Raw genomic sequence first — 16,289 nt, forward strand, 5'->3', positions numbered from 1 at the left:
ATAATATAGGAGAGTCAGGAGGGTAGAATCACATTTCGATTTTCTTAAAAAAGGATTGAATTTTATATAAATGTTTAAAAAGATGAAAACTTACCCTGCGATTGACATATTTTTACAGTCACATCTGGTGTTATGCTTCACATCTGGTGCAGCGGAAATTCATATATAATTTTTACCGATGCTCATTTTTGAGATACATATTGGGGTTCCACCCCCGTGTTAAATGTACTTTCAAATTGTTTTTATGAAAATTAGCACGAATCTGGAGGCAGGATTTACACATAATCTTCAATTTCACTGAGTGTAGTTTTGGGGAGAAGAGAAGAAAAAGAAATAGTAGAAGAACCATTGCACATCAGTTTGTAAATATTAATTATCTCCCTTTACACTTTAAAAGTTTTAAAACATTCAATGAAATATTTCCGGTTTATTAAGTTTCTTTGAGAACCAAGGTACTTTTAGATTTATATTATATTTAGACTATTGACTCAATCTAACTTACAATTCACATAGGTCATAGGGGATGTCTGGCTTTCAATGACGTTGAAGACGGGTGTATAATGAACATTTCGACATCTAAAAGTTGTTCCATTGTCGGTGCGAGATAAATTTACGCGAAACTCGTGCTGAATTCTGAACGTTCCATTGGGAAGCATTTCTCTACTGATTTCCGGCAGTTCCGGTACAGACATCATGGCAACAGTTGGGGAATATTCTGCAGAGAAAAACTGAACCAGTTCCAGCGTTCCAGGGGGCCGACCTACATTTCCGGTGCACGTGAACTTAACTTCTGCACCTTCATTGACTTGGAGATTGTTGCTAGTGGCGATGTTTATGTAGATTGGCAACGCTGTAAACATATCGAAGAAAATAAAACAGAAATAAACAAAATACTAGTAACAAAGGCTTGAGAATTTGAAGTAATTGCCAACTGATTTGTGAATTTTATGTTCGCATCTATAATAACATGCTCTAGTTAAAAAATTTGTTAAACACAAAAATGGTAACGTTATCTTACAAAAATAACATTGATAGATTCATTCATTCTTTTCAAGTCTTATACCCACTAGCTAAGATAAATAGTTCACGAAAAACCCTTAATTTACAATTGCACTAAGATTTCATCGCCAGTGATATCAGACATTACAAAATTGGACACATAGTATATCACGTAAAATATCAAAACTAAGAAAGAAAACACCATTTTACTACCAAACATTGATGAAACTTAACATGTTTCAATTCTGTGAATATATTTTCAAGAGTACACTATATATACAAAATTATTTTATATTTCATTCATATCAATATGCATGTTGCAAATAAGAAGTTATAAACTACGACTATTAAAGGAATTTCATTATTTTTAACAAACATTTAAAATGTGCTAGAACAATATATAACCATTGCACTTTCATCACTTGCACTACTGTTCCAATAATTTTCATTATTGAATTCAATCTTGTCAATTTAGCCACCTTTTCATTTCCAGAGTGCAAAAGGTTCATATCTAAACTATATCGCTCCCCATCTAGCCTCTATTTCTTTTTTGAGAGTCCAAAATCCATATCAAATCCTTTTTTTTTTGCAATAGAAATAACAATGTTCTGTCAAAGTATCATAAATGGTGATATGAAATAAAGAAGTACATGGTTGAGAACAATATACCGATTCTATTGGACTCGTACACAGTAGCAAAACCTATATCAGATTCGACGTGCAACTCGTCCAATATAGTTTGACATCTGTGTACTCGTCCAGTAGGATTCAGTATTGTACTCAACAATGTTTAATAACGTCATACATAATACATCATGTAGTGAAATTTATCATGTGTCTAAAGTTTAATTGTATGCTGATACGACAGAAATGTATATCTGCAGTCTCCTCAATCTTTTAGCAAATCTCATGATCCAACCAAATTGATGACAGTTTACAAAAATGCCTAAATATAACAAACCGTATGTATCGATCCTTAAGTGGCCTGTATTATACAAAGTCTCTTCATCCGTGGCTCCCTCTCTGATCTTGACCGTGTAAACCCCTTCATCTTCAAGCGCCACATTTGTCAGTGTGATATTCGCCCATCTTATTTCTGTCCCATTCGATAATTCCACGCTTGCCTTGCCATTCCAGAAATTTATGACTTCGTATTCCGTGCCATTGACCTTTAAAACATCAGTAAGCGTTCCGCTGAGGTCTTGTGCAATGGTCAAGGTTGCAGACGACTTCTGTTTCCATGACACCGGTATAGTGACAGTGCCACGGAGTTCCGCTTGCACATACGAGGGAAATAGGTGAAGTTCTGCTGAATCTAGATAGGTTTATGGTGAACTCAGTAATGGTACTAATGCAAAAGAAAACCTAAAATCATACTTAAATGTTTGATTTCAAAAGAAATTTGGCTTTACAGAAGACCATTCTACTTTTATCACAGTTTGGTGGCAAAATAGACTTTATCAGAAGGCGAGTAATCACGTGTATTTTACTTATTTTATCAGGAGTAATATATAAACTATTAAGTATTAACCAACCTTTTTAGTACTCTCGTTGTATAAGAAATTGATTTAATTAAGTTTTCTTTATTTTGATATTGTATTTGTTTTTCGACAAGTCCAGTCTTAAGGAAATTGCCTCTCTTTAGTTTTTATTAATATTTGTATGTAAATATGTTATGCTGTTCAACTATTGGAGGAAACCATATATTCTCTGGGCGCTTTCAAAGGAAGATATGCAAATGGTAATTTAAAATATACAAAAGAAAATACATTGAAAATCGTATCTTTATTTTATTCTCAGTCCAGTTTGAATGAAAAACGTTGCAACGCGTTGGGTTAATGGAGTGAACGAATGATCTGAAATTGTTGATCTGGACCTACGCTCGTACATGAAATGGAACAATACTCTCGAATCACGTCATGTCAAAGTCCCTTTATATAGGGTTCTAGTTAAAGATCTTGTTAAAGATTTTACAACTAAATCACTAAAACCGTACACCAGACACATTGAAAATGAAGGTTCAGGCAATAGGAAATTTCATTTCTTAAATCCCGAACTTTCATGTGCGCATTAATAATATTTTCTTAAAATGAGCGTCTTTTGCATATTCATGTGTATTTGTTTTGTTTTAATATTAGTCTTTAATCTTGATATATTTTACTTGTTTATATCGGAAAAATGAAATGGTAATTTGAAAAATCTGAAACTGTAATGTTTTGTTTTATTTTGAGATTAAATGAAACGAATGACGCCTTTTATCGCCTATTGTAGACCTGAAATCAACATTTATGTTATCAGGTGACCGAATTATGATTTACGCAATGAACAGAGGGACAGTGGCTGAATATTTATTTGCCATTTGTTTTTTTTAAACTGTTGGCATGACTTGTAACACAATTGAGCCGTGTCATGACAAAACCAACATAATGGGTTTGCGACCAGCATAGATCCAGACCAGCCTGCGCATCCGCGCAGTCTGATCATGATCCATACTGCTTGCTATCAGTTTCTCTACTTGTAATAGGGTTTGTAAGCGAACAGCATGGATCCTGATCAGACTGCGCGGATGCGCAGGCTAGTCTGGATCCATGCTGGTCGCAAACCCATTATGTTGGTTTTGTCGTGACACGGCTCAATTATCATTACACACTAATTATCTCTGATGAAGAATCTTCTCAAACGAACATATTATCACGCCGGACAATTTGTGTCCTATGAAGATTAGAATCATATTGTACCACTAAATTGAATATTACCTTTTGTGATTTTAACGGATCTTTACATTCTTCTTGTTTAAATGACAATTAAATTCTTAAAATTCTTATTCCAAAAGCATCTTTGAAAGAAAAAAAATGAAAGAAACAAACAGAAAGAAAAGAAAGCAAGAAAGAAATTCAAACAGTGCAAACAAAATATTCAAAGTACACAAATTTATGATTTTAAGGAAATTTGGTACAAATAATATAATGGATGTTTCGTAAACTGGCCTTTATGTCATATCTAATAGCGCAAATGGAATTCTCCGGGAGAAAAAATAAGGGAAGACAGTCGTTCATTGCTTATAATAAAGTATTTTAACATGTAATATAAAGCAATCTAGTATAGACTTTAATTTAGAAAATTTTTTCTAGTAGATGACTACTTTTGTATCATTTATGTATCTATATATATATTTTAAAAGATTTCAGGAAAATAATAACATTAAAAGGGTTTCGTTAATTACCGGGTACTTAAAGTGTTATAATAAATCATCCTTATTTCGAGGAAAAAAAAGAATATCAGCATCAATTGTGGACGTTTCGGGAAAAAAACCTTCACCACAAAGTATTTTGTAATTGAATTTAAAGGTCTCGACCAAAGAATATGCATAATTTTCAATTCTTGGTAGATTTTGATTAGTCATTAAGATATATTAGTAAATTATAAAAGATTGTTTTATATACCAGCAAATCTACATGAACATTTTGATATATTTTAATGACTTATGTCATGGTGTATGTACTCATGCCTATTTTACAGCTATATATTTAGTAGATTAGCGTAAATTTTCTCTATGAGCTCGCTTATAATATTGTTTACTTTCCAATCGAAAAATTATGGCTTTGAAATTTTTATATGTATCCTGAATTTATTTTGTGAAATGAACATAATATGTAATATCAAATCATCTATTTATAACAGTGAAAACATTATTTAACTTACCTTTTCCGCAAACAATTCCCATAAAAGAAATAATTTGTACAAACAGAACTATATATCCTGAATTCATTTTGATAAATAAATGTTGTTTTATAAAATAATTATATAAAATGTCCGTTTTTGTTCTAATAGATGTATGTTTGATACCATCCTATAAAGACATAGCGATTTCTTGAATACATCTATTAGAGTCGACCCGTATCGTAATTAAGTACTTCACAAGAAAAGGCCGACATAATTAAGTCAATGACCGTGATAATGATTGTTGCATCTAAGATCAGAGAGAGGAGTGTCCATTTTATGACAATTGAATCAGTTTCATTGTAATTGATCTTCAAGACATAGTTGTTAAATGTTGTTAAAATCGTGATAAACGATGGAATGTTTAAAGGAACTGGTTAATCATTCAATTTATAATGAAGTGTTATATTGGTTATTGTAAACAATAAATAAAATAAAATAAGGTATTAATGTTCCGCAAGTTACTCAGTGCTATCTTTATTATATGATAGACAAAGAATTGGCACCAATATATAGGCAACCATTGTGTGTATTCTAGGTTGAATGACGGTCTATCCGGCCTTTTAGGCACGGAGACAGAGGCGTGTAGTCCTCAGTTTTTATTTCAAAGAAGGGGCGTTATTGGGATTAAAGGTGTCTTAAGAAAGATCACATATGGTCTCCTAATACATGTATTTTATGGTCAAATGATCTCTAAAATGATGATTTTTTACGTTTTAGAATACATATAATGACATTTTTACATAAACAAATAGTCTGCCTTTAACTATTTTGTGACACTCGGTCTGCACGACAGACAACCGTGTTGTGGATGTTGCCCGTGTGGCAAAGAAGGGAGTGTGAAGGTTGGCATTTAAAATTGAATTTTGAATGCATTAAAACGATGAGTTCCCGATATAACTTATATAATTTCTCATTAATTCAGGATCATATATGAAGGCTTAATACAGTATCAAAAGAAAAAGTGCTTGACTTAAATAATGAAAGACTATATTCAGAAGGTGGTTCATGTATCCGTTTGAAATAACGATACATATATACATGTTATTACATATTATTATGTCACTTCGTTTCCTTAGTGTGTCAATCAACCAATTACAATGTACTTTCAAAGAGGACATAGAAACACGAAAAACGCTTTCTTATATATAAGAATCTGCAAAGCATAAATTGAATTAAGCAACATGTTTTAACAATGCCCTATTTTATATATTTATATTAATCATGTATATGAAGCAAGGTACCTATCTATAGGACTATGTATAATTATATCATAGAATACAACATAATACAGGTTGATATCTATGACATGCTTTTCCTATTTATTTTTGATCTCAATAATGTTCATAATGTAATAAACAAAACACCAATACATGTATTCTTTATTTGAGTTTAAATCAAGTTGCAAAAACTATGGAATGTATTATCATGACTGTACCAGGGAGATATTTAACGTTGTCTTCGTTGGGAAATAAAAAAACCCCGTGAAATTCATCTCGAATAAAACAATAGTTATCATTTTGTAAACAGTTTTGGCAAATTCGTTCATGTCTACGTATACCCAAATGTCGTTCAAGTTCTATACATAATTTGTGAGTCGAACTTCTTTTTCAGGAAGTTTTGAGGTAATCACAATTACTAGCAGCAGACTGTATAATTGTGATCATTGAACAAAAGAAACAAAGTTAAGAAAAAAGGCAAATATGTTATTACTCATCACACATTGTATCTGAACTATAATATGAATGCCTTTTGTCCATTGTATGAGGAAAGCATTGTATGGTGTAATTCAAGGTTAAAATGTCCGGTCAGTATGCCGTTTCAAGACAGAGGTAACTACATCTGCCTGGTGCTGCCTAACAAGGTCTTAGAAATTATGAATGTTGGATCGTGGATCTCCTGTTAATGTAGTATCAATTTATAAATATATCTTGGTCATCAACCCACAATAAATTGTCTATTCAGCGAAGAAAAAATTATTCTAGTCATCACTTTCGGATATATTTACAATCAAAGAATACTTTAAATTGTTTGATTCTTTGGTGAAACCAAAATATTATGTTATGCCTCACAAGTATGGGGTTATTGTTAAGTAAATGCTATTTAAACTGTTCATTATGATTTTTGTAAAAGATGCCTTAGTTTTAACAGAACCACAAACAATGACATTAGGAGAATGTATGTATATTTTATATGATCGTTTAGAATATTGGTATAAGTTATTGACTATGCAACAATCAAGATACCCACGACAATGCTATCTTATGTTAAAAACTCATGATGATAGTGGGAGATATAATTGGGCTACTGAGATAAAAAATATTATTCGAGTATGGTTTTGGGTTTGCCTGGATTTCGCAAGAAATAGGTAATCCTGTATTGTTTATCCATTTGCTTAAACAGACACAGACTGGTTGATTGTTACACTCAAAATTGGCATAATGATATTAATATATCCAGTCGATGCTTTCATTATAGAAATTTTAAATCACTATCACATGTAGAAAAATACTTAATATTGGATTTACCATTCGTTTATAAAAAATTTGTCTAAGCTTATGTGTTCTAAATAGAAATCGACAGACATTAAAACATACCTAGAGAACAACGCTTTTGTACCTATTGCTAAAATAATAGAAATATCTCTTTTATTAATTGTGAATTTCATGCTTTTCATTGTTATAAATATAATGAAGTTCGCCAACTATACTTACTAAATTGGTATATAGTGGAAGAACAAATTTAAATGATTCTTACTCATTAAAGAACTCAAGTTGTGATACAACAATACGTATAATGTCTATATTTATATACATCATATTAGTAGTATATCAGATGATATTAATCGAGGGAGGGACGTATCTTAATGATACTCCATGTTGCATTGTATATAATGGGTCGGTGGCCTTATTATAACGTAAATATCAAATTGTTGTTGTCTTCAATAAAATGGAGAAAGCGAGCGTTAGGGAACGACAATTAGTTCTTCATTGTAGCGATTGTTGCGTATTTTATTTATTTATCGGGTACGACATTAAATCTTTAACAATTAAAATGATAGGTGCGCGGATATGGATGTTGTATCATCCTGTAATATGAGAGTGGAAAAATAAACATGTTTTCAGTTTTTTATTGATTGCCTTTCTGAGCGACATAGACACACATGACGCATATATAGAGTTATTTGGTCATTAAATAATTGAGTTTTTGCTAAAACACAAATCAATCCTATTTGAGTGTGGTAATTTTAACTTACCCTTCACTGTGTAGTAATATCTTGATGTTAAATTAAGGTGCAAATTTGTCGAGACATGATGCAAGGACACCTTTAAAAGACCGGTTTTAGTTCCAGATCCTGATGCCTCACTATGCTCGAACCCAATTGTTCTCTGTCCATTAACATCAGTGTCGCAATTTACACACAAAGAGTTGTCAATCGTGTCGATTATGCTTGTATTATATACAGAATATCTTTCTTCCACTCCATCCTTGAGCACGTTAAAAATGAAACATTGCCAATATAAAAGAATGTTGAAGTTACATTGTAAACATATAATATTCCGCTCGGACGGGTGAGAAAAATTACTAATTGATGGTATGCGTGTCATACAAGATCGCTTTTATTGAGAAAATCGCTTTCTCTAATGGCGTTCAGCATTAAACTTATCAAAACTAGCATTACAAATATACTGTTACGCATTTGTTATAATAATAATAATGAGTAAAACATTTTCATAACATTACATTGAATGATTCCAACAAGCAAGCTTGTTTATAAGTGAAATATGCTATGATTGGAACGTATCTTACGATAAAAAAATCTAAGTCGTGGTGCTTACATAATACAACAATGTCAGCAGCGAAATTCCGCTATAATGTAAGGACATATTTTAAAGAATTCTTAGTTCTAAATACTTACTACAATAATATACCATTCATATTGCACGTCCAAGTAACCAGAAATACAACCAGTTGTAACAGAATTTATACCGTTGCTGTTGTTCGACCCAGGCTCTATCAGTGATGTTGGGTAGGTCGTATCGAATACTGAAATACAAATGTATATGCTTTTTGTGCTATATGTTACAAAATGTTATCGGACCGGTTTAAATGTCTGTTAAATCTACTGGAAACAACTGAATGTATGTAGGAATGTCATTGGTTATTTGAAAATTACAATTCTGAAATCAGGGAATCTCAATGAACATTCTAAAATTAATATAATGCTTTAAAGTATCTCTAGAACACATACAAGTCCAAGTTAAAAAGTTACCGGGAAACAAACTTTTTTAGTTAAAAGGTCTCGGATATTTTAAATCTCTAAACCGTGCTGTCCCCTTTTTTAACCTAAAGAATGAAAGTTTTCCTTTTATTAAAACCTTTTTGCATTGGTTTTCTTTCTTTTGTTTGTTTGTATTTTGTTTTATTTTTGTTTTAATTATTTCAAATAGACATAGAAAAATACCTTAACAACAAATGATAAAAAATACTCACCTAAAGAAGAAGGGATAATCGACTGCATCTTGTTACTATCACTTGTATCTTTACATGTTATTTTTGTACAATTACTATAATCATATGAGTTTATAGTCATCTTATAAACATTTTCAGTTATGTTAATCGAGTAATTGTAACCACTGTACTGGGGTACACATATTGAAGACAGTACACAGTTTGAGTTGAACACATCATCAATCAACCAGTCTATGTCCGGTGCGTTTTTACATATGCATGTCACATCAGATTGTATCAAAGTATTCACGCTGTCACATGTTAGATCGATAGCTACTAAAAATCAAAGAAATACAAATATTAAATCTTCTTACACCTTTAAAGCATATAAGAACAGGGTACATAATTTACTGAAAAATTGCATATAGCCTAATCTGAAATATCTAAACAGTTAGAATTATGACACGATACACCATTTACGTATCATTTTGTTTTTGTATGCACATTGTAAATAATAAAATTCACGTAAAGATAAAAAGAATTTCATAGAACAAGAACTTTTATATGTACTGAAACCCTAAGAAGAGCACATGTTATCTCGCTTGGGAGAGGCAGAAGAATATAAATATTACAATAAGGCAAAATATATTTCTTTCTATATCAAAATATGGTTAACAAGGTTCGACGCCCGAGATAAAATATTATAATCATATAAGGATTTTGATCTTTCTTAAAAAGAACGCGATCACCAAATGATACACAGTTCTACAAAATAACACATAAATGCCCCATCGAAATATGAAAACGAAAATACAGAGCACACCGGCATATTAAACAGAAATATTTGGAGTCTCCATCAACGTAACCATTCTTAAAACGTAACAAGTTATAATCAAAGTACTCAATATAAAGCATATAGCATAAAGCATTTTGTTACATTGACCAAATAGTTAAAGTAGCCTTATAAAAAGATATAGATATACATGTATCTATAATTTTTTGAGCCATCGTTTATATTTAATTTGTAATGAAGATGAATTAGCAGTATATGTAACACTTGACTGTAAGGGTAAATATCAATAGCTGGTTATCATGATTGAAATTAAAACGTAAGGCAATTTGTTTTTACAAAGTACTTTTGTATTAGTAAGCATCACACATAACATTATGCTATAGATATATCTACATATAAAATAGAAAATATACATTGTATCTATCCGTTGCTATATATTTTTTACGAAGATCTTTAAATATATTACATACAGGTACAAAATGATATACATCTTCTAATGTATTACATATATGACATATTCGTTCATTAAAAGGAATACATTCTGGTTTTCTCCATCTTTCAGATTCTACAGCTATTCTAAATGTTTGAGATGACGTGCGTAAACGTGCTAAAGCTATTATGTACGCACGTATATTTATAACATCTAGATATTTACTAAAATTAGAACTAACAATTGTACTAAAACAGTGCTATTGTGGAGCCTTCTGATCTGTTATTCAAATCAATCAGCCATATTTCTTTTACCCTTTGCTTTAATATCAATAAAAAGTTATTTATTTTCAAAACAATTTTCATAATTTAACCATTCAAATTCATATTTTCATATTTTATGTGTCATGCATCTTTTTGCACATAATGACCTTGTTGTTTTCTTCAAATAGAAATGTGTAAGAGACTTTTTTCTAGTTGTTTTCCACAATACTATTAAGCTAGTTTAGGCAAACATCATTTAAGATAATGGCCAACAATGTTAGATTTCAGTTGCATCACTACACTGAAATTCTGTCACATTTCAACACAATTATATATTGTATGCAAATTGTGTCGGGCACTCTATTCTGTGAATAGTTAGAATATCTCTTGTATTACTCAATAATCTTAAAGGGAGAAGTTTACTAAAGTGATAAAATAATTGTGCTCATATCAGAACGTTTAATAATGTTTGCAGTTTATTCAAATGTTAAGGTAAACATTACGAAATGTGTTAAGTATTTTGATAAAATAAACTAAAATCATTAATAATACAACATATTCTTGAAGGAAAAGTTTAAAATGAATGCATCACTCTTTGTTTTCATTATTATTTTCTTGTTCAAATGAATAATAAAACTTCATACTCACCGATTACACTTAGAAACACATGTAATACTAAGATCGGTTTAGTTACAGAATTCATGGTTAAGCTGAAATTTAAAAATAAATAATATCATGAAAAATGATGATATGACGGTAAATTTCCACACCAGTCCTTACAAAGCAATGTTAATGAAATAAAGACAGGCAGAGCGTTTGATTCGAAAACTTGTGTGAAAAAAAATCCGGCTATGATAAGCTTGACGGACTACTCACGAACAAGAGGATTGGATTGATGTGCAAAGTAGATCAATGAGAGACAATTTGTCATTCTTTGATTTTAATGAATGCGAGCCAGTTACTGAAAGGAAGGGGAAGAACTATGAAAAGAAACTTTTAGATTTTTGTTATGATACACTAGGTTTTTAGACGCACACAACACAGACCGCATAGAATCAGAAAACATTGTTTTTTTTTATAATAACTATAACATCCATTTAATAACTGTAAATTTATTCGTTACTGTTTTGTAGTTTGTTTGCATGTGACAATGTATCTGTTTTTGTATGAAATGTTAAAAAAATAAAATATGCTTCAAGTAAAATCGGAAAATTTAGGCCAACAAAAACGCCCAATTGTTTTGAAATTTAGATATCATGAAGACAAGCTAGAAATAAAACAGAAAATACTTGACAAGAAAGGACCCAAAAATCGCAGTGTAAACGATCAGTTTTCGGTTCAGGTACAGCAGCGACGGAGACTCTGAAGAAAGCATGTGATGCTGGGATAAAGCAAGTCTACGTATAGACACACTTTTCGACAATTATGAAATGAACACGGTATACTCTCTCCCAATACCAGAACTACAATTACAGGTGCCCAACTACAGTTTTCTTCGGCCTGCGGTTATACAAAATAGGAAATGAAATTTGAAATATCCTATCTTTAAATACGTATAAATGGATTAAAGTCTAAGCTGAATAATTCTTATCTCGTCATATGATATTGTACTACTAACAGTGACGTGGATTTCAAAACCTACAAATCTAAAAAAATGAATTTGTACATGGTCCTAGATCTAACAATAAACTAAAAGCGAAACGTAGTTGTGGAGGCATTGTTATTTATTACACATAGAGTTGGTAAATAAGCCTGACATTGTGAATATAAACTTACACGGTATAATTTGGATAAAATTGAAAACATTTGAGCATTTTGGATGTGAAACAGATATTTACTTTGGTACTTGTTACATTCCACCATAATAATTGAATTGTTTACAAAGATGTAAATTCCTAACTGTTATAGTTTGACTTTTTGAGCAACTAAATGGTGATATTTGTAAATATAATAACCTAACTCAAGTCTATTGAATGGACGATTTCAATGCTCGAACGGGTGAGAGGCCGAAACATGTAGAGAACATTCAGTTAGATTGATCACTGTGCTGCCAGCCGACGAAAACCAGTGACATCCGAGGCGACCAAACAACGATACACACGTTAATTCTTTTGGTAACTGACTATTAACTTTGTGATAAGATTTTTTTATCATAGCCAATTGGCGGGTAGAACCAGATTTTTGTACCTTTCATTCAAAATTCAGAAATAGAGCTGTTATGAATACAGTGGACTTTGATTTTTTTTCATACTTGACCGATGTTTGTGTTATGGCTGGGCCCTATATCATTTTAATTCAGTTAAAGGTTAAGTAGTAGCAAAATGTACAGACATTTCCTTTAAAAAATTGTAATAAACTGATGTCAGGAAAGAATGATATTGACTGTACTATAAACTCGTTATCTAAAATGATATATGACATATCTTAGAAATGTTATGATAAAACATTTCACCAAAATAAGCAAACAAATAATGAAAATCAGTATGTTTTTTTTTTAAAAAGAAATAGTGAATACAGAAATGTTTGAAGAAATGTTGCAGGAAGCCCGGGAAAATTTGGCGGGGAACGATTTTGGCCGCGTTGTTTTCCACCATCAAGGCTTAAATGATCCTAAATGCGTTCCCCTCCAGCCCTTGGAGCAGTTAAATGCCGATGAGGTAATGGGAAGTATTGAAAACGTGCTCACAGTAATCAAGATTTACACATTGACGAAAGTGCGGATATTTCGATGTGAGCAGTCGATTTGCCAAAAAGAAGTGGAGACCCTCGCTGTAAAATAACTAAACTGAAAGGAAAACACAATTCATTAAAACTAAAAGCATCCTTTGTTACAATTGAAAATGACGATTATTTGTGTATGGCGAGAGCAGTTGAAGTAAGCTGGGCGACATTAAATAGATGTACGCAAGAAGGCAAGATGGATGGAAAGATATCACTAAACAAAATCTAAACTAAATCATCAAAAGTTATTTGGATCAAGCAAGTTCCGGAGTAAACATTTAAGTTGCAAATCTTGCGAAGAACAGAAAAAATAGCTGTAAGTATAGGTCAGCTAGCAGGAGTGCCCTTAGATGGACCAGCTAGTTTCAACGTTATTGAGGTGTTTGAAGAAGCCTCAGTGTACGCGTGATGGTGGTCAGTGCAAAACTTGGGAATAAATTTATTACAAGTCACAGTTATGACGATCGCCCATGTTTATTTATAAATGTCGTCGACGATCACTTACACGCAATCACAAGCATCACGGGCTTCTACAGCACGAGGTACTTTGGCGAATAAATGCTTTAAACAATTCAACTAGAGAGAGAATCATCAATGTAAATCTTCATGTATTATTTGCAAAATGGACAATTGTATAGAAACTGAAACCAAAATAAAATGTAAAAATTGTAACATGACCTGTAGGTCCGAAAGATGTTACGAAAAACATTCAGAAAAAAAAACAATTTATAAAAAGGGGAAAACAAAAATGTAAAAACACAATTGCAATGCCAAAAATATTGGAAATCTCCTACATGCCCCAAAGTTATAGGAAAACAGAGAAACATCAATGTGAGGATGTTTTTGCAACTCGTGTAAAAAACATGATGAAAGAACATAAATGTTATCTGAGAACGAAACCGCGTTAGGATTATTGTGATTGTATTTTTTTTTCAATTTTGAATGTTGTCAAGATGAAGTTTCGGTATGTGAAATCGGATATTTACCTAGTAAGAGAAAACTTATTGTAAAGACTGTCAAGCACAGAAGGTATGTAAATATTGTTCTAAATGCCAACACTGTAAATTATCTTGGTGCTGATAAGCAACGCATCGCCACAATTTTGTAGTTGCTCTCACGGTATGTCTTAAATTTATTGATAAGCCAATGTCCCCCAAATTTGTACATAGTGCGGTTCACGCTGTGACGAGTGTGATGACACTTGATGGCACTAAACTTAGCCCGTGCTCGGGTAAATGCGAATTTAGGGAAATCACGTTTGAAGGGGCGAATACTGCAATAAGTTGAATGGTTATTTTCCCTGCAGCACGATATTTTTTGTACATAACATGAAATGTTATGACGGGTATTTTCTTTTAGAGTATCTCATATACCAATTTATGAGGCTCGAGAAGATCATTTTAGTGGCTCACAATTTATGTTGATAGCAAAAGAGCGAGATTTACATATCAAAGTGATTGACAGTCTCAGTTATTTACCAATAAAATTGTCTGCATTCCTAAAGCTTTTCCAGGGGTTACAATGATCAGTACAGTAAAGTTTCTATAAGATTATTATGAATTCATTATACAATCTATACCAGTCAAAGTTAACACTCGTCCAATGACTTATCAAATGACACGTAATCATCATTTCAGGAAAATTTGAAGATGTTGTTTTGGGTGGTTATGTCACAGAAATATTGTATAGTTTTGGCATCAAACCTGCGCATAATTCAACAAATGACATTGAGTTGCATGTGGTTGTCAAAATTGGTATGGGATTCAAACATGTACCGGTAAATTACTAAAAGGTTTTAAAACATTCGGATTCATAAACTGCCTTTGAATAAAGTCTTTAAATAAAACGTGCACTTTAAGGATGATACTATTTTAGTATATGATTACTAAAGTACAAACGAGTGCAATATTGGTACATTTACATTCACAAGTGTGAGGCAACAGTTGGTAATAACGTCGAGAAATTTGACGACACTAGCCTTTTATATGTAAGTGAGATCGTTGCTTTGCAATGCCTCGCATGCTATAACGTTTGTCATAATCAAAAATTTCTTATCTAACACGTTGTTCCTAAAGTGACATACAATGTCGTGCGGCCTGAACTTTTGTCACCATACATTAAAATGATACCCTCTCAAAACGCTTGTGCCACTTGGATACAAATGTGTTTTCCCACTGGTTGTAAGTGTATCAGGCATTTTAAACTTATATAAAAATAAGAGACAAACCCAGCATTTACAACAGCACGTATATAAATATTCTGTTATAACATATTAATACATTTGTATAATATTAGTTCCTTAATTTATTTCATCGATGGTCATATAGATATTGTTATTGTTATAATGCAAATACTTGATACTTTTTTAACCTAATTAGTGTAATATGAAACTACAGTTTCATTTAATCACTTAATCACATAACCCAAAGCACATAGGGTATGATTAACCCATTTAATAAAACGCGTTCCAGAAACTACAGACTAACAATTGGTTTATTAAACTTTTTGTAAGCCGGCATAAAACAGATGGAATCCATTTAGCTAGTATATGAATTTGTAGTCATAAGCTACAATTTATGATATTTAGAATAAATATATCTCTTTTGTTTTTAATTTAAGTCCATTTACCTGTATAAACGTTGTAAAAACTCTGACAGAAAAGGATAAAAAAGCAAATAAAAGTTAATAGTTTACATGTTTAAAATATGGAAATTAACACTCGATAAATATTAAATAAACAAGATGTTACCTTAAATAGATTAATTCTATGTCACATTACTCGTTACAGAATTTGTATTTCATTAAAACGACAACTACGCATAAAATCCTTATACCTAAAGATATATCGCTTCTTATAAGATTTGCAATCATCAAATCTTCGATGTTTGGCCAAGTATAGTATAATTTTGTG

General features: G+C 31.7%; 1 protein-coding gene across 1 annotated transcript; it reads right to left on the reverse strand.

Annotated features, from left to right (window-relative positions):
• Positions 1-316: 316 nt before the first annotated feature.
• LOC132713928 (uncharacterized) lies at positions 317-16,207 on the reverse strand. The gene is made up of 7 exons (XM_060696632.1): positions 16,128-16,207; positions 11,306-11,367; positions 9,214-9,507; positions 8,639-8,766; positions 7,976-8,207; positions 1,961-2,314; positions 317-850 (listed from the first exon to the last, which is right to left on the reverse strand). Exons 2-7 carry the CDS (start codon positions 11,358-11,360, stop codon positions 489-491), a joined length of 1,425 nt encoding a protein of 474 aa, XP_060552615.1. The 5' UTR covers positions 11,361-11,367; positions 16,128-16,207; the 3' UTR covers positions 317-488.
• Between the last annotated feature and the right edge of the window lie 82 nt (positions 16,208-16,289).

The sequence above is a fragment of the Ruditapes philippinarum genome, unplaced genomic scaffold (genome assembly GCF_026571515.1).
Source record: "Ruditapes philippinarum isolate M1 unplaced genomic scaffold, ASM2657151v2 ctg6442_1_1_1_1, whole genome shotgun sequence".
Taxonomy (NCBI): Eukaryota; Metazoa; Mollusca; class Bivalvia; order Venerida; family Veneridae; genus Ruditapes; species Ruditapes philippinarum.